This window comes from Schistocerca nitens, chromosome 1 (genome assembly GCF_023898315.1).
Source record: "Schistocerca nitens isolate TAMUIC-IGC-003100 chromosome 1, iqSchNite1.1, whole genome shotgun sequence".
Classification (NCBI taxonomy): Eukaryota; Metazoa; Arthropoda; class Insecta; order Orthoptera; family Acrididae; genus Schistocerca; species Schistocerca nitens.
Genome location: NC_064614.1, coordinates 962,224,177 through 962,244,127, shown reverse-complemented (window position 1 = coordinate 962,244,127; position 19,951 = coordinate 962,224,177). Strand labels below are relative to the sequence as shown.

Sequence of the window (19,951 nt, the reverse complement as noted above, 5' to 3'; positions counted from 1 at the left end):
CATTACACAACAGATTAAACACAGTTAAAGAGGCTTGTGCTCCACTTTCTCACAACATGGTTATGTACACTTACCTCCCTTGATTTCTAGGTGCCTCATAATTTAGTACAGCTCATACAAGAGATCTGTTTTGTTTAGTCTTGTCTTCTCTTGTAGCACAGTGTGATTAAACAAATTTGACAATAGAAATATTATGCTTTATTATCATATATGATTATTCAATATCAAACATAATGGACAATGTATAGAAAACTGTATATATTTATTGATATACTCTTCTCTCAAATATACAAATATAGAAACCACAGATTTTAACATTTAATGTGATATTATTCCAATAAAGCAAGTCAAGATTAAAAATTACTCTGATTATGCAAAAAACATTTGCACCATACAGTATTACAAATTTCTCAACCATTAAGGACATTTCATGTAGGCCACATCCATTAGAACTGCTGAAAATATACACCAACCAATCACCATTATGTCAGTCGTATGGTTTTCAATTACTACGAGTATTAACAAATACAGCATCTTCAACTGCATATAACAGACTTATTATCATTATTAGAATCTTTATAATTAAGAAACTTAAAAAGGCACGTAACAAAAATATATGAAAAATATATTCTGAGCCTCTGAAATGTGATGATTATGTTGGTAACTATTTGCACATGTGGAAGGCACAATTAATTTATATGGTGTCATATCAACCTTAAATCATTACACAATCTAAAACATCCAAGAGATATTCCTGAGAACACGCCTGCATCCCTTAAGATATATTGACATTTGTGCAACGTGTAAAAATTAAAAACTGTAAATGTTACAGGAATATCTCACAATTCAATTAATGTACTCTGATGTTAAATCTAAAGATATGGGGCAAGAATATGACAATTTACTTCCAGCTACTGATATAAAATATCTGTGTCTGAAACTAGCAGAGAAACAGCACAGTTTAAACCTCTTGATTGTATTATTTTATTCTGGAGGCTCTACATTACAATATATGGCTTTTCCTTTTATCCACTGAGAAACTATATACAATATATTTCACAATATAGAAAGTATGCATTAAATTATTTCAATAAATGCTGCTTATTTATGAGAAATGTCAAGTAAAAGGAAAGAAAATGGCCCTGATTTGGTTTTTACATATTTTGACATTATAAACAAATACTGTAAAATGTTAAAAATAAATATTTTAAATAAAATATATTTAATAATACTGACATTTTTCAATATGTAGTAGGAAAATCCTGACAGATCAGTTGTACTGCAACAGCCTTTTCACAAAGTCAGTGTCACATGGAATGTGGCCAGATATTATGTACAGTGATGGTTACCTCACCCTTAGAAAAGATAACAAGCAAACCACTAATGATATCCAGTTATAGTTATATGCTATCCACAGGTTTTCTGCTTCAGGCAGTAGCAGAGAAACGACTATTTATTGACTGCTGGTTCTACAAATAATCTGTTCATGGCACATGTTGTGGTGAAAAGAAAGGTGCTACAAATAAAAAAAAAATAAATAAAAAATAAATGTTGTGCCTCAATCTTTACTCTGTAAGTAATATATGAAGAGGATGACACAAGAAACTCTTACCTAACAAAAGCATATGTAGTGTTACTGCATGTTATATGTTTGGAGAAAGACAAATCAATTTATATACTCAATATTATATAGTAGTGGTACACATGGAAGTTTGGTGCATTCAAAAATATGATAGATGATGTGTCACACTTAATTCTAACCATACTGAGGTTAGCACTTTCTTCTGCCGAACCCTTCATATAGTAATTGTGTAACCAATTTACACGTGTACAGTGACTTTATTTTCACAAACAGCATTATTGTTGTTGACCCATCTGGACCATACATCGCTCTTTAGTTATCAACGACCAGCTGATAGTGCCACTTTGATATAGGGCAATAATCCAAGCAGTGCATTGCAAAATGTCATTTTGTGTAAAATAATAGGTGATCAGTATTTTAATTTTAACAATTATATAACTCATGTTCCGCATAATCTCAAATGTCCAACATCACTAAAACGTACACAAGCTCGCAGTTGAATTTCACTATCTGTGACTTACAAGATGCTCAAAGGTGTGAGCAAACATGTCGCAAACAGGTCAAAGTAAAAGCATGCACACAAACTAAGTAGTCAGATAATTCTAAGGTATAGTACATACAAGTTTTTTTTATATAACACTTGATACCATAAACTCCACTAGATGCCAAAAATTATCTGGTTGACTTAGTCACAGGAAATCTATGAGAAACTTTAGGTCATTGACTGATATAGGTTAAATGTTGTAGCATAGTCAACATTATCTGCAATGGTAACAGCAGCAGGCAGTTTTCCGAAGACTGTTTTGTTTTGAATCTGATAGCAATATAAAAGCAGATGGCACCCTCCAGTTCACAAGTGCCCAACATAGTATGATTATAATGAACAAAAGGTTTATGTAATATCAGGGCAATTTATGCCGTTGAAATATTGTATGAGAACAGCGCGAACATCTGGCAGAAATCCCGATTATTCAACAAGTCACTAGATCATCAGAAAAGCCCAAACAATTATGTCACGATTCTTAATAATCATACCGAGAGCGTTTCTTATGGTTACAAAAATATGAGAGTTCCTTGGAAAATCTGGAGATTTCAGTGTTGAATTGGCTTCTCCAGTATGTAATTCTTTTTGAAAAAGGAAGTGAAAGTAAAGTCAAATACACAACATGATTGTTCAGCATCATAATACATTGCTGTAAATTGATTACCATTGAGTAGAATCTGTAAGAAAAAGTTGTAGTTAAAAATAACAAGTATTTCATACAAATGTAGTTTTTTTTCACTTATGTCATATTTTGTATTCATGATGTGCTTTTCACATCAAGGGGTATGTTCTGAAGTGCTCATACAGTATCACATAATCCACATTAATTCCAAAAAGTGAGCAGTGTAGTAGACAACAAATAAGTAGTAGTCACAGCAAATTATAAGCTACAAATCTTATAATCAGAAACGTATGAATAGCTCAAAATAATGACAAGTTATAATAAGAGTTGTTAGACACAAGGCAGTCATATCTTAACCAAATACTTTAGAGACTGAGTCAAGAAGCTCTTCATAACTACTGCTTTCTATCACACATCTGACTTACGATGTTCGAGCAACACAAACATTTTTAAACAAGAATAATCAAGAAGCTGTTAATGGCTGGGTATTTTGGTAGAAAGTTGCTTTAGATATTTTCTAATCACAGATGGTACTTTCTTCAAACTTCAAAATAAAATTATACTGATATGAAATGATATACTGAGCTGTTAGAAAGGTAACGGCAACAAGACAGTTAAATAATAACATACTACAAATTATATACTGCTTGTGGCTGGAGAGTGTAGTCTCATAATGTAAATGGAAACTGAATACACACAATTATATATATGCTACAGATAACTCTGGATTTCAACAATGAATGCCAATACAACACTTCACAATATTAAGGTGTTTAACCTGCTTTTCATGTTGTGCAGTCTATGTACTTCCAGAGAATGCACCTTTACAGTGTATCTTATTGACCTAACTGCATTTGGTTAAATGTAACTATTCATTAAAATATATTACATAATTCACAACTACAAAAGAAATGATATACTAAACAAGTCTATGAACTGGCACAACAGTAAAAATGGAAATACCCTTGTAGCTTCACAGTAAGATTTAGTATTTGGCTACACTATTTACAATAACAAATCCACATTCAGATACAATGATTATGTTTTTGTCACCATATAGAGCATTGAATTTAGGAAATAAAAGGCCACAAACACACACATAAACAACCAAATAGTATAAAAATAATATTTAAAACTTACTGCTGTAACTGAAAAAAATATGTACAATAATGAAACAAGGATAAATAAAGCCCTAACCATGGTGCTGTATTTGTACTATAAACAAACTTAGCTGTGAACCATTCACCAAAAAATCAATAAAATACACCAATATTGTGCATCAACATCTAATGCAGAAAAAATGAACTTTCATAAGTACATATGTAAATGATCAGAAAATAGAATTTATTAATGTTCAGTGATAAGGAGCTTTGTGCAACATGTTTGGGAACAGCAGATAAGCTGGAGACTATTGCTGCATCTCACACTGTCTCATTAATATCTTCTACTTTTCCCCTCACATTTAGCCAACAGTGGAGTGCTTATTATGATTTTTCAGAAATAAACAGGTAATTTTTCACAGTTCTAGTCCACTTGTTCATACACAGCCTGTAGTCAAGCAATCAAAGTATATCATATGCTAATCAAAGAGACTACTTTCTTACAATTTCTTGGTGAGACAGCTACACATTATTAGTGTTTTCCAAAACTATGGCAAACATTGGCCTGTTCAGGAACAAGTCCACTTCATAAAATGACTTATCAAACAAATTTACAGCAGACAAGTCTTTCAAGATACATAGGAACAATGAAAATACTACAACCCCAGACCAACAGTTAAGGCTGTCTGTAGGGTTTCTACAAGTGTATCTCTCACAAACAATGCCGCTGTCAGGTACTACATCTGCCAATACATAGCTGACCAAATGATAAACTTTATTTTGAGATGTCTGTGAAACTCACAAGCAAGAATCTAAATGAATTAACTATATTTCAAACATTGTTAATAAGTAAAATCAGCAGAGCAGAACTGTTTTGTTAAAAACACTGGATGAAATCAAAGTTAACAAAAGTTAGACTCTGTAATTAACAAACTTTCACACATAGTATTTAAGTTAAAGTTCAAAGTATTTCCTGTGACAAGATGAAAAAGGTTCTTAACCCTTTGTCTGCCATTTCAACTAGGCCACATCAAACAGATGTAGGAGACATTCTTCAACCTCTGGCAGTCATGGTATATTTGGAAATTAATCCTCCTGGGGCCAATTAGTTTTTATTTCCGAACTTGCTGGTAGTGTGAAAGAAGCACGTATTTATATATTTCACACCTTTTTAACCTCAGAACATTAGGTATAAGTAACAGAAAATTTCAGTCACATGCAACAAATGCAGTGTCATTGCATGGCCACCTGCGTGTGATCATCATCATCATGACAGGCACATACTGTCTATTACTTTTGAAAATCTGAATCTCATTTGTCACCAGGCACAGCCAATAATGCCTGGTGAAAGGTTGACTGAAGAGGGCATGCAAAGGATTTTAAAAGCTAGTAATTATGAGCAATATATTGTTTCTGATGAGTCCCTGCAATTCAGGGAGCAAGGAAATAATGAGATGGACAACAGCTGCAGTAATTCAGCAAACAGAAGCAGAGGAAAAGAATGAACTGGTAAAGCATACAGTAGAAGAAGAAAGAAGATACCCATGCAACTGGAAATGTGAAATGGATCAAATGCTGAAGACATCAGAGATCATTTGCTTTCACAGGCAAATCTGGTTTGCAAAAAGTTGTTTCAAAAACCAGTTCATCATTTGATGCCCTTTCCCTGTTTGTGGGCAATGAAGTTTTAGACCTATCCATGCTTAAAACTATCAGATATATGGAGGATCTAGTTACACTTAGCAGCAGACTGTCACACCAGTCAGTGAATGGATCATAACATGTAGAGATGAGAGAAGGTGGTTTTCGGATTACTTATGTAGATGGGCTTTAACAAATGTTTAAGCCATGCAGAGTGGCCTTGCAGTTAGAGGCATCATGTCACACATTGCGCGGCCTCTACCGCCAGCGGTTCGAGTACTCCCTCGGGCATGGGTGTGTGTGTTGTTCTTAGCGTAAGTTAGTTTAAGTAGTGTATAAGTCTAGGGGCCAATGACTTCAGCAGTTTGGTCCTTAGGAATTCACACACATTTGAACATTTTTTGAAATGTTGCAATATTGGGGTTCCACTGGTTAACCAAATCAATTAACCACAATACACTGTCTGACATTCTGTTGCACCTGATTCACTTGGTAGATAATGAAAACAAATGCCTGATGACAGTTTGGGGAAAGTAAATCCACTTAGAGATGTACTGCACGAGAAGTTTCAGGAAGTATTTTAACACAAGGAGAAAACTTTGTTGGTGATGAACACTTGTTCCTTGGAGAGACAGACTAGTAGTTCGTCAATAAATTCCCAACAAAGCTAAAATGGAATAAAACTTTGCAAACTTAATTCTTCAAAAATAGTAAAATTTGCTGCAGCTACTCTGAGATGAACAACAAGACACAGGATTTTGCAAGGACATTACCTGAATATCAGCCACAAATATTTGTAAATGAGGGGCGTACATTCTTCTTGGAAAACTTCTACTGAAGTTACAAACTGACACTGTCCTGCTTACAATGAAAAACACAGGTTGGTGCTGCAGTATAACCATACCATTCGATCATCCCACATTATTAAAAGCTAAAGAAATTAGATAAGGAGGTGTGACTGCAGAAGATGATAAAAATGGTATCATGGTAATGGAATGGAGTACTTTTTATGCGAGACATGCTCCTTTCAGCAAAACCTGCCCCACTGACAACAGGCAATGCAGATGTCAAAACCAACCATCTGTGAGTAAGAAACTTACAAGAGAATCTTAAAGCCACCTGCCATATGTGGCTACAACAATAAAATATTACTGAAACCTCCAATCAAGCACTCCGAGAGACTCCTGTGAAATAGTTCTCAAAGTCAGGGACAGAATGCCTACTTGGAATGTGTGTTGTAAATACTGTCATAGTGTACAAGGTCGCCAAAGCAAGCATGCAAAAAATCATGCTCTCGAGAAAGAGCAGCTGTTTCCAAGTAGCGGAATTCTTACTAATTTACTCAAATTTAAATGCTACAAGAGTGAATAGCATTACGCAGTACAATGACAGCTCATTATCAATACAGTGTACATGTGAACATGTTAAGTTTCTATGAAGTCTTTGTCTCATGTTAATATATATATCTTGACTCATTCCATATCCCTGAAAGTTCCACTTCTTGATGGCATCTACAGAACACTACTTCGGAAAACATGACCACCTCCATAGCCAAATGGTTAATGTCTTTGACTTTGGTGCGGGAAGACCAGGATTCAATTCCCAATACCTACTCAGATTTTTTATGAGGTAGGGAGGTATGGAAAGGGAGTTCACTCAGCCCTTGTGAGGCAAAATGAGGAGCTGCTAGACCAAAGTGGCATCATATTTATCTACTGGCAATAACAGCTGAAGGGATTGGCAACATGCTGATCACATGTCCCACCACAGAACGTGATGCATACTGCCTTGAAGCTAGCAGTTGGCCATTCAGAAAAGGCTGAAGGTCTCATCTTGAGTGGTGTTTACTTGGAAAACATCATCAGCAATTTTTTTGTCCCCAGGAATCTCGGTCTTTCAGATGTAAGTAATATAGTAACAAATGTCTTATTTGCGAAATATGCATGTGGTAATTATGGCAATTTCACTTTCTGTTGTGGATTGGAGGCTGAAATGGCTCAGAGGAAAGTTCCAAAGGCTCATTCCAAAATGTAAAACTATACTTGGCATTGGCCCCGATGTGAATGATATCCTCAAAAAACAAAATGTCACCCACATCTGTCTGATATAGCATAGTAGGATGGTGGTGGTGGTGGTTAGTGTTTAACGTCCCGTCGACAACGAGGTCATTAGAGACGGAGCATAAGCTCGGGTTAAGGAAGGATTGGGAAGGAAATCGGCCGTGCCCTTTCAAAGGAACCATCCTGGCATTTGCCTGAAACGATTTAGGGAAATCACGGAAAACCTAAATCAGGATGGCCGAAGACGGGATTGAACCGTCGTCCTCCCGAATGCGAGTCCAGTGTGCTAACCACTGCGCCACCTCACTCGGTAGCATAGTAGGAAACTACTGGTGTTAATCACATACAAATGCTGTGGTACCCTACACCCAATGAGTGATATGGCAGTCAATGGGTAAATAATTATGTGTATAAATTTATTAATACAAGGATCTTGTCATAATGAATGTGATGGAAGAAAGCATTTATAGCAAAAGAGTTTACTGTCAATATTAACAAACTAGATTATAGTAGACTAACAAACAACATGTTTAAAAGTTTTGCCCAAGGAAACATTAATTTGCTAACACCAATAAAAACTAATGGCAAATGACTTTCTGAAACCTATGAGCACCCTTAAATACAATGCAATATACAATAAAGCATGTGTAGTAAACATAAATGACAACAATTGTCAGCTGCCAAATTCCATTAGCATTATATGTCATTTACCAGCAGTATCATTATCAACAGCTGTTCCAGGAATAAAAAATAAAATATCATCATTATAAACATTATCATGTAAAACACACTATTAACAAGTATTTGAATGTTTTTAAATGCCGTCTTCTTTCTTAATAGCTATCTGGATTTAGTTTCATAATTCTGCAAGACAAGTTTGTCAGAAAAATACAGACACTAATTTAAAAATCATTTCTCCAGAAAAATTTGTCACCATTTTTATGTAGATATGAAATAATTCTTTTGTAAGAACAACTCCACAATAAAAATAGGATAGTAAAGTTAACATTCCTTCCCTTGTAACACACAACAAGAGCTGCATAGTCTGACATATTTAAAATGTTTCAATTCGTATACACAACAAATGTTAGTTAAGACAAAAAGACAATGACGTCAGAGCACTACTCCACAGAATACAAAAAATCAAATTTGTATATAAAACAAAAAATATGTTGCTCTGGACATGTCATATTCTCACAAATAATTAAAAAGAAATTAACAGATTTCACTTTGCCAAATACAAGCCATTGTGGAGAGTCTAATAGTGAGTATTTGGAATCATGTGCCTTTTGGAAATCCATTTACTATCAAAAGCATGACAATATTAGATATTTTTACTTGGTGCTGTCATCTCACAACTGCACGACGAGCATGAGTAACAGTATGAAAGCAGAATATAATGAATGTGTGAGTTGTGTGCTTTTTTCCTAAGGCAATGAAACATGTAGAAGCAGTAAACAAAAACTTAGAGATGATGAAATGCAGACATGCATATACAATCCTGTTGTAAAGTTTCAGTTATCATCTTCTAAGTACTGATCTGCTATGTGATGCAGTATTGACTCAAGTGCTGTCGACGAGGAGCTGCCAAACACTTGACGCCACATAAATTCGTTTAGAAGTATTGCTCCAGCTTTCTTTGGCAAATCTCTTACTTCTTCACAGACAGCTACTAAGGCCTGCCAGATTGTCTCTATCAGGAAAAGAAATAATTTATTATGACACTGCCATACATTTACACTTACAAACATATGAACTTATGTACACTAATAGGCTTTAAAAATTCAATATTAATATAATCCTACAATTTGACTGCAAATGCTAATACAACAAACACAATGAAATATACATAGTAGCATCTGTCTTTGTGGCAGTAGTGCCTGGTAACATAATTTAGAGGGGGAAAAAAATACTGCTGTAAAAAAAATTACCTACAGACAAAAAATGCAGAATGCTGTAACGACATACAAAACTATTACCCCATTCTGCAACAATAAATAAAAATTTGATGTTAGGTGCAGACTTAACCCAAAGCTGCTTACAAACATAATGCATCACTAAAATTGCTCTTAATTATCTGACAATTTCTATCCCAACGACTTTCATAAAACAAAATTTGAAAAGAATATGCCTGTGATCCTAGCCTGTACTTTCAGGCAAATTTTCACATATCTGTCCCACTAAACATGACAACGAAATCCTGTGATTTTTCTGCTTTTTCTATATACACTCCTGGAAATTGAAATAAGAACACCGTGAATTCATTGTCCCAGGAAGGGGAAACTTTATTGACACATTCCTGGGGTCAGATACATCACATGATCACACTGACAGAACCACAGGCACATAGACACAGGCAACAGAGCATGCACAATGTCGGCACTAGTACAGTGTATATCCACCTTTCGCAGCAATGCAGGCTGCTATTCTCCCATGGAGACGATCGTAGAGATGCTGGATGTAGTCCTGTGGAACGGCTTGCCATGCCATTTCCACCTGGCGCCTCAGTTGGACCAGCGTTCGTGCTGGACGTGCAGACCGCGTGAGACGACGCTTCATCCAGTCCCAAACATGCTCAATGGGGGACAGATCCGGAGATCTTGCTGGCCAGGGTAGTTGACTTACACCTTCTAGAGCACGTTGGGTGGCACGGGATACATGCGGACGTGCATTGTCCTGTTAGAACAGCAAGTTCCCTTGCCGGTCTAGGAATGGTAGAACGATGGGTTCGATGACGGTTTGGATGTACCGTGCACTATTCAGTGTCCCCTCGACGATCACCAGTGGTGTACGGCCAGTGTAGGAGATCGCTCCCCACACCATGATGCCGGGTGTTGGCCCTGTGTGCCTCGGTCGTATGCAGTCCTGATTGTGGCGCTCACCTGCACGGCGCCAAACACGCATACGACCATCACTGGCACCAAGGCAGAAGCGACTCTCATCGCTGAAGACGACACGTCCCCATTCGTCCCTCCATTCACGCCTGTCGCGACACCACTGGAGGCGGGCTGCACGATGTTGGGGCGTGAGCGGAAGACGGCATAACGGTGTGCGGGACCGTAGCCCAGCTTCATGGAGACGGTTGCGAATGGTCCTCGCCGATACCCCAGGAGCAACAGTGTCCCTAATTTGCTGGGAAGTGGCGGTGCGGTCCCCTACGGCACTGCGTAGGATCCTACGGTCTTGGCGTGCATCCGTGCGGCACTGCGGTCCGGTCCCAGGTCGACAGGCACGTGCACCTTCCGCCGACCACTGGCGACAACATCGATGTACTGTGGAGACCTCACGCCCCACGTGTTGAGCAATTCGGCGGTACGTCCACCCGGCCTCCCGCATGCCCACTATACGCCCTCGCTCAAAGTCCGTCAACTGCACATACGGTTCACGTCCACGCTGTCGCGGCATGCTACCAGTGTTAAAGACTGCGATGGAGCTCCGTATGCCACGGCAAACTGGCTGACACTGACGGCGGCGGTGCACAAATGCTGCGCAGCTAGCGCCATTCGATGGCCAACACCGCGGTTCCTGGTGTGTCCGCTGTGCCGTGCGTGTGATCATTGCTTGTACAGCCCTCTCGCAGTGTCCGGAGCAAGTATGGTGGGTCTGACACACCGGTGTCAATGTGTTCTTTTTTCCATTTCCAGGAGTGTATTTGAACAGTACTGCAACTCATTAAACACAATGAGACGCCTATTATGTTTCATTTTATTTTGCTCAACATTACATTTTGGTCTTATTTAACACTAGCAGCATGCCACAGTGTTACTCGGGATTAAATAGCTATTTCTAAAGAAATGTTAGTGCCGAGACACGATTCATGCTTATGCATTACCTCAGAAGTTCTCTCTTGAAGGTATTGAGACACAAGTCACTAACAGCCCAGCAAACCAGTGACATCAGAGGGGAAGGGGGTGAGGGGGAGAGTGAGTGGGAGTGGGGCAGGACGATGGGGGAGGAGGAGGGAGGAGGATTGGGGGGGGGGGGGACAAGCAAATTTTGCGATGATGGGAGAAGCTGACAGAATACGAATCACCCACAACTCATTCATTTACTTAAAGAAAACATTTTTATGTGACTGAGTAGTGAACTACAAAATGTGCCAAAAGAGAGACTAAATAGATGCAACATGTCTAACACAGAAAAAAATCACAGTTGTTTTGGTATGCATGGAGAGCCAGAAATCTGCTGTAATACGATGACCATCCCCCAGAAACAGTGATATTTTTTAGAATAAAAACGCAGTCTAGATGTTAATTCAGAGTATACACTAGCTCCAGTCCAAAGTTCATCCAAATCCGTCCAGCAGCTTCAGCATGAAGGAGTAACAAACATACTGCCTCAACGAAGAGAGAAAATAAGTGATTTCTAGTTCAGTGTTTTGCTAATACTAAGATTGGGAAGTCTTTTCAGAAATGAGTTTTTCTATTTTTGGCTAAATTTTTGAATCACTATACTGAAAGGAGAATGTACATCATTCTTTAAGGTAACTGGAAAGCTATTTGGGGCAAGTTTCTACTTCTTAGACCACAAAAACATTTATCCATTTCCAAACAATACTGAACAAGTAAATACTAAAGCTTATGTGTCAAAACTGGTGGGTATCCAATAGCTTTTTAGAGGAATGGGGAGATTCCATATAACCTTTGACTGCAATGCCTGGCACATTTGTTATTTTTGCTTTAAAATTCCATACTTTAAATTTTCTAACCTGAAATATGTGAAATATAAACAACAACAACACTGATTGTAAAGTAAATAATGGAGAAACTTTTTCTGATTTTATTTCTTAGACAGAAACAGGTTTTGTACAGGGCACAAAATTATGCACAACTTAACTTTTAAAAATGGTGGCTAGTTCTTACAGTCATGGAGAGAAGACAAAATGCAACTTTATAATCATGAAATAGTGTCATACAAACAAATTAATGACAGACTTTCTTAATTTAGAGGCTGAAATGGGATTTCAAATATATACCACAATGTGTTGTACATTGCAGTGACTGTAGGGGAAAAACAAAAAGTGGTTTCGTTCACAAGTAATCACGGCACTAGCATGGTGAGCTGCCAGCTCAACAATGATTTCTGTACAACTGTTTCTACCAATTATTAGCAGCACTTAACTCGTGAGAAAAACTGGGCAATGAAATTTGGAATGGGAATAAAATATTGACACATTACCAAAGAGTGATACACCCCAGCATTTTTCCAATACATGAGCCTGTTTCCTAATGAACTATGGTGTGCTTCCACAATTTAAGATTAATTTGAATAACAAAACAACTTAGGACATTTTAGAACTATAATGCAAGGTGAATGTTCGTATGACCGACAAGAATTTGGAGGAGGATCTCTGGCTGACTGTCCTTACACTTAACCAACATGAGCATCAAGCTGTAGCACAACGGGGTATGGCGTCAATTCCTACAAGTGATAAAATGTGTGAATGAAAAAATACCTTGAGGAGAGAGGACACACTGAACTTGTCTGTGGGCAACACATACCATACCCTTGATTTACTCCACATTAAAACTGCTAACAACAAATGGTCTCAATTTGTTAGCATCACAGTCAGTAAATAGCTTCATTTTTGTTAGCATGTAAAATAGTGAGGAGTGTGACACCAGTTTCCAATCATCTACAAATGCTTTTTATATCTCCATGGCATATTCCTTATTTGCAGCAATACTGATCTCTAGAATATAACCAGATATAATAGTAACTAAAGCAATTCAGGGATAGCATTAACCCATCCACAAAGAAACCAAAGAAAATTTTTTCTCTAATACATACCCATCTACAGTAGTAGAAGGAAGTACATTTAGCACTATTACTATATATGTAATGTGAAGACAGGAAGGATACAAAAATGTACAACCATGCCGTGACTGTACAACAATAGTGGGAACATGTTCCAATCTACTTTAATGTTTCTATTAACCATAGTTGAAGTTGTTACTATTAAGAAAATAATTCCACAATAACAAAGAACAACTTTCTGCAAGTATTAAATCAGACTACATAAACAAAAATAAATGTGCTTAAAGCTTTTTTTCCTATCAGTCTACCAAGCAGCAGCATAGAAATGGACAAGTCTGAATTCCTGTAGGACAATTACACATAAGGAATCCACAGGAAACAACAGCACATAGAAGCATCCAGTCGCTATAGCTTATGTCATTAGTCAGTGTGATGAACAGTTTGTTTGCACAGAGACTCTTTTAACACACTATCAAAATTCAACTGACTGGCCCACTACTACACTTTGAATTGCTGTGTTCACTACTGTACTGTTATTGCTGATTTTGGTTTTTCATCCTGGTTGTGAATGAGTCAACAAGCTGTTCAGTTAATTTTCTGTAGATAATGCCACTTCAATCTGGCCTTGTGCTTCATCCTGATAACATAATGCCTAATAAATCAGTTACTTCCTGCATAAGATAATTTTGATGCAGTTAATGAATAACATTAATCTAGATACAAATGATCTTGTTTGGCGACATTAATGTCATTCTTCATGTCTGAAGACAGTCTGTCATTTGACTGAAAATGGTAATTTTAAGAATGAGGTGACAACTATTGTGCCAAATTAGAATTTTTCAAAAATATTTAAAAGGTGTAAATTGTTTTCTTCTTAAAATAATATGGTAGTTTATAATGAGTACGAAGTTACAACACAGCAGGCTGGACAAATGGATGCCAGCAATCCAAGAATGCAACTTCGAAATTGAGTACACAGGAGGAAGTCGAAACAATACCAAATATTCTATCTAAAATGACATTAGGGGAAGGCAATGAATGTGCAAAGAAAACCACAAGAAAGGAAGATGGGATGAAACAAAAGGAAGATTTGTTGTGAGCAAAATGAAGAAGAATCTTCGCTGCCAGTAAAAAGAAAATGAATGAATATTGTTAGTAAAGTGAAAATATAGAAGTGCAGGTGAAGAGAAGATGAAATCATACTATCTGCTGTGCAATGAAATTTTATACAGACAAGTCTGTATGGAGTTAGAAGATTAGGAGTTGCACTTGTATTTTACAAATATGGTTTACACACCTAAGTAACACCCATTTCAGAGCACAAAAGTGTATAGGACATCAATAAGAACAGGCTGCATTTTCAACTACATGATGTATATCAAGTGAGAAAGATAATTGCTGTGTGTGAATTGTGTCAGAAAATTAAGATAACTATCACAAAACATAGAGGCTATAGAGAGCTACACAAATTACGATAGTCCAAAGGATTGTTTTCTGAACACAAGAAGCAGCTAGTTTCCAGTATCTGTTGTTGTTGTTGTTGTTGTTGTTGTTGCTGCTGCTGCTGCTGCTGCTGTTGTTATGATGACGGCTAAGCAAGGCAACAAAATTCCAGCTCCACATTCTGTTCAGTACTGTTAAGTACCAAGGTGGAATCTGTTAGTAATAATGTATATGATACTGCCCACAAATATACAAATACCAGCAACCTTTTAATGTTATCAGCTGACATACAGACACACAACACTAAATGAACTGAGCACAGAGGACATACAAGTAAAAAGTGAAAGGCAGGGAAAGGAGGAGGAGGAGGAGGAGGAGGAGGAGGAGGAGGGGCAGGGGGGGGATACCACCCAAGACAAGACTATAAGTTAAAAATAGGAGGCAGAACAAGAATAATGAGACACCCTAAGTAAATTTAACAGCATTTCACCACATTATCAATCTCCGTGAAATGAAGATATTTCATTTAAGAGTCAAATGCTGTATTTACAGGGTATGACATTTAAGTACATATCTGACAGCAAAGGTTGCGAGAAAATCAAAGCAATAAACACAATTCAACATCTAACTTATGGCACGCCTTTCTACATTTAAAAAGATATGTTTATAAAAAGTAGAAATAAAATAAACTATGTGATCAGATGTAGCTGGACACCCCCAGAAACGTACATTTTTCATATTAGGTGCATTGAGCTGTCACCTGCTGCCAGGTACTCCATATCAGTGACCTCGATAGTGATTACACATCATGAGAGAGCAAAATGGGGTGCTCCGCGGAACTCATGGACTTGGAACGTGCTCAGGTGATAGGGTGTCACTTGTGTCGTAAGTCTGTAAACGAGATTTCCACACTCCTAAACATCCCTAGGTAAACTGTTTCTGATGTGATAGTGAAGTGGAAACGTGACGGGACATATACTGCACAAAAGCGTTCAGGCCAACCACATACTATGACAGTTACACGGGAGGTGAGAAAACTTTGATTTCATGGTCAAGTGGCTGCTCATAAACCACACTTCATGCCGGTAAATGCCCAACCACACCTCGCTTGGTATAAGGAGCGTAAACATTGGATGATTGAACAGTGGAAAAACACTGTGTGGAGTGACAAATCACGGTACACAAAGTGGCGAACGGATGGCAGGGTGTGAGAATGGTGAATGCCCGGTGAACATCATCTACCAGTGTGTGTAGTGCCAAAAGTAAAATTTGGAGGCGGTGGTGATATGGTGTGGTCGTGTTTTTCATGGAGGAGACTTGCACTCCTTGTGGTTTTGCATGGCACTATCACAGCAGAGGCCTACAGTGATGTTTTAAGCACCTTCTTGCTTCCCAATGTCGAAGAGCAATTCGTGGATGGCGATTGCATCTTTCAACATGATCGAGCACCTGTTCATAATGCATGGCCTGTGGCGGAGTGGTTACACAACAATAACATCCCCGTAATGGACTGGCCTGCACGGAGTCCTGACCTGAATCCTATGGAACACCTTTGGGATATTTTGGAATGGTGACTTCATGACAGGCCTCACCGACCAACATTGATACCTCTCCTCAGTGCAGCACTCTGTGAAGAATGTGCTGCCATTCCCCAAGAAACCTTCCAGAACCTGACTGAATGTATGCCTGTGAGAGTGGAAGCTGTCATTAAGGCTACGGGTGGGCCAACACAATACTGAATTCCAGCATTACCGATGGAGGGCACTACAAACTTGTAAGTCATTTTCAGCTAAGTGACCAGATACTTTTGATCACATAGTGTATCTATAGTGCATCAGGATGGCTGGGCAGTACTTACATTCAGGAGAAAAAAATTCCAGTACGGCCAATAGTTTCTTCTTCAGGCAAGAAAGGGGGTTGGTTGGGAAATATTAGAAAGGAGGGGAAGGTCATCTCACCCCTTGTTGAGAAGGGTCCACCTGTTGTGAGGATGAGACCACTCCTCTCCAATTTACCCCTACTTCCTTCCTGATGAAAAAATTTGTAAGTTTTGAAAACTAGAATAGTTTCAGCTGCTACTGGGTATACCCACTGACACAACTGAATAATGTATCTCCCGAAGATAAATACTGACCAACCATTCCGTCTCTCTGTAATTTTATAATTTACTCAAGTAAATTTTTCCTTTGATACGACTATATAAAGTGTCCACTCCTTTAGTACTGTCTCTACGAATTTTGCCGTCACAGGAAGGTTTCGATTTTTAATCAAGCACAGCTGCCTCACACTCCTTACATTTGAGTGTGAATTGTGGCAGATAAGGCATAGGAAATCAGTTTCACTGGAGATAGATCATGATTGTATAGCAATGGGGAAACAGTAGAATTCATGCCACAAAGCCTAGGATATTCTAATGTCAATAAACCACCATGTTCTCTTATAGTTATAAAAGTTATATAGGCATTCCAACCTAAAGTTGCAGATTTCAAATTATAATTAATACACATTTTATGGGCTCTTACTTTCTTATCTCTTATTTTCTTACAGTTGCTTCATACTTTAATGACTGTAGGAGGATAAAAGATGACTTAGACAAAATTCCTAGTTGGTGTGATAATGGTAGCTAGCTCTAAAAGTAGGAAAATGCAAAATTAATGCAGATGAGTAAGAAAAACAAACTCATAATGTTCAAACACAGCATTAGTATTGTGCTGCTTGACACAGTCATGTTATTTAAATACCTGGATGTGACTTTTCAGAGTGATACAAAACGGAACGAGCATGTGAGTAGTGTGGCAGAGATGGCAAATGGCTGACTTCAATTTATGAGGAGAATTTCGGAAAGTGTGGTTCATCTGTGAAGGAGACTGCATATAGGACAGTAGTGCACCCTATTCTTGAGTACTACTAAGAGTGTTTTGATCTGCACAATGTCAGATTAAAGGAAGACACTGAAGAAATTCACAGGTGGCCTGTAATTTTTTTTTTTTTTTTTTTGTTTTGTTTTTTTCCCCACCGGTAAGTCTGAACAACATACAAGTATTACGGAGATGCTTCAGGAACTCAAATGGGAATCCATGGAGGGAAGGCACGATTCTTTTTGACGAACACTACAGAGAAAATTTAGAGAACTGTCATTTGAAGCTGAATGCAGAATGATTTTACTGTTGCCAACATACATTTCATGTAAGGATCATGAAGAAAAGATATGATAAATCAGGGCTCATACAGAGGTATAAAGCCAGTCTTTATTCCCTATATAGGAGAGGAAATAACTAGTACTGTTACAGTGTACCCTCCACCATGCACCTCACAGTGTTTTGCAGAGTATGTATGTATATGTGAATGTAAACTCGCTATGTCCAGTCTGCTCATACTCCTCTTCTACACACCATAAAAGCATATTCTGAATGGAAAGTTCCATCAAGAAAGTGTCGTTGTCCTTGTTCACTGACTACTCTCTTTTTTAAAAAAATAAATTAAATAAAATAATAAAAAAAGACTGATTTACAAAAACTGAAGAAATATTATCTCCCAGTCTTTATCATCATTAAGAGAATGGCCACTCTGTCAAAGATCTATATAGCTAGTGTGCAAAGTGCAAACACCTGCAATTACATGCAGACTGAACAAAAAATTAAAAGCATTTTAAAAATCAGTGACATAATGGTTCAGTTGCATTTTCAAACAGAAAATGCAAAGAATAACTTACCCCTCAGTTTTTCATCCATTCCCAAAGTCTGAAGAAAGCATACAAAAGAAGTTAAAATACTAAATGAACATTATTTATACAGCAATACCAAATTCAGTTTAACAGTATCATGTGAATGACATCATTAAAGTACATGTATGAATAATTTCTATGACCACTGTCAACAGTCTAGTTAACTTTAGTTGTATGGAGACAAATTCCATGCCCAGTTCTTGATAATTTGCAAGCAATAATTAAAATACTAAGAATGAGTGAATCAATCATTTAACAGCCTGGTTCACATTTTTCCAGCTATTTTTAGAAAGAGCTAATACAGACAAATACAGTGACAAAATTACATAGCCTATCAGATGTCAGCAATATGTATTCTTATTCTTCAACTGAATGTGCTTCAAGTTGAAAGAGTACTGATAAACAATGCATTAGCAGCTACCTACATATTTGATTAAATAATACTTTAGTGCTACTATTAGCCATGAACGCTATTGCTCTGTATTTTTAATTTTTAAGTTTTATGAAAAGTTATGAGACTTCTGAGATTTCAACATAAATGCAGAGAAATAAGATTTATTCACACAATTAAGTACAAAACAACATGCTTCCTCTGAAAACACACACACACACACACACACACACACACACACACACACACACACACGGAGAGAGAGAGAGAGAGAGAGAGAGAGAGAGAGAGAGAGAGAGAGAGAGAGATAGTTAGTTTTCTAATTAGCTCCACAGACTGACATTCTCCAAAAGTTCACTAAGGTTTCCAATCCTGTTTATGTGCCTATCAATTGCTCATTGCCTCTGGTACATAGCGAGTGGTTGCTTTATCTACTGATACACTGAATTTAACTTTTATTTACATTTTGTTGATTTCCCTAGAAACCTTTATGTGATATATTCTAGTCATCACCAAAATGTTTACACAATGTGTCCAATAACTAACAGCAATGTTTGTAATTATACAGCTATCATTTATTTCTGCAGAATGTTACATCCCTCATATTCTAACTTATGGTAGCCAATAGAATTGTTCATGCAATAATTCTTTGGATGCTTCGCGCCACTCCATCTCTCATGCAACACTGAAAATTTTCTGTATACAATCAATAACCTTGTTTCAGAGTGGATTATCTAATAAAACCAATAACTTATTAAAAAATCAGAAGAGTTCCCATGCCCATATACGTGTCTAAGGAGGTGTCACAAATTACATACTCTGTTACATTTACAGTTTTGTAGGGCATTCCACTCTACTTCCAATCACCTATTCAATTTATGATACAGTATATCGAACACTCTTGTCATATGCCATCACTCTGACAACTCATCCACATCACAAGTCATTCTGACGTGATGTTACTGACTTTTTTAAGCATTAACTTACAGCATTCTACTTAGGCTTGAAAGCCAGATGTACATACAAAACTACTGACCCAATCCCCATGCAAGCAGCCCTACTTCTTTTTTGCTCAACCCTACCAAAA

At 37.4% G+C, this 19,951-nt stretch overlaps 1 protein-coding gene across 1 annotated transcript in view; it reads right to left on the bottom strand.

The window, feature by feature from the left end:
* Positions 1-247: 247 nt before the first annotated feature.
* Positions 248-19,951, bottom strand: part of LOC126194820 (uncharacterized) — a 37,003-nt gene continuing 17,299 nt past the window's right edge. The window contains exon 6 of the mRNA XM_049933151.1: positions 248-9,242. Within this exon, the coding sequence (XP_049789108.1) occupies positions 9,064-9,242 (179 nt within the window). The 3' untranslated portion in view covers positions 248-9,063. The remainder of the gene's footprint in view (positions 9,243-19,951) is intronic.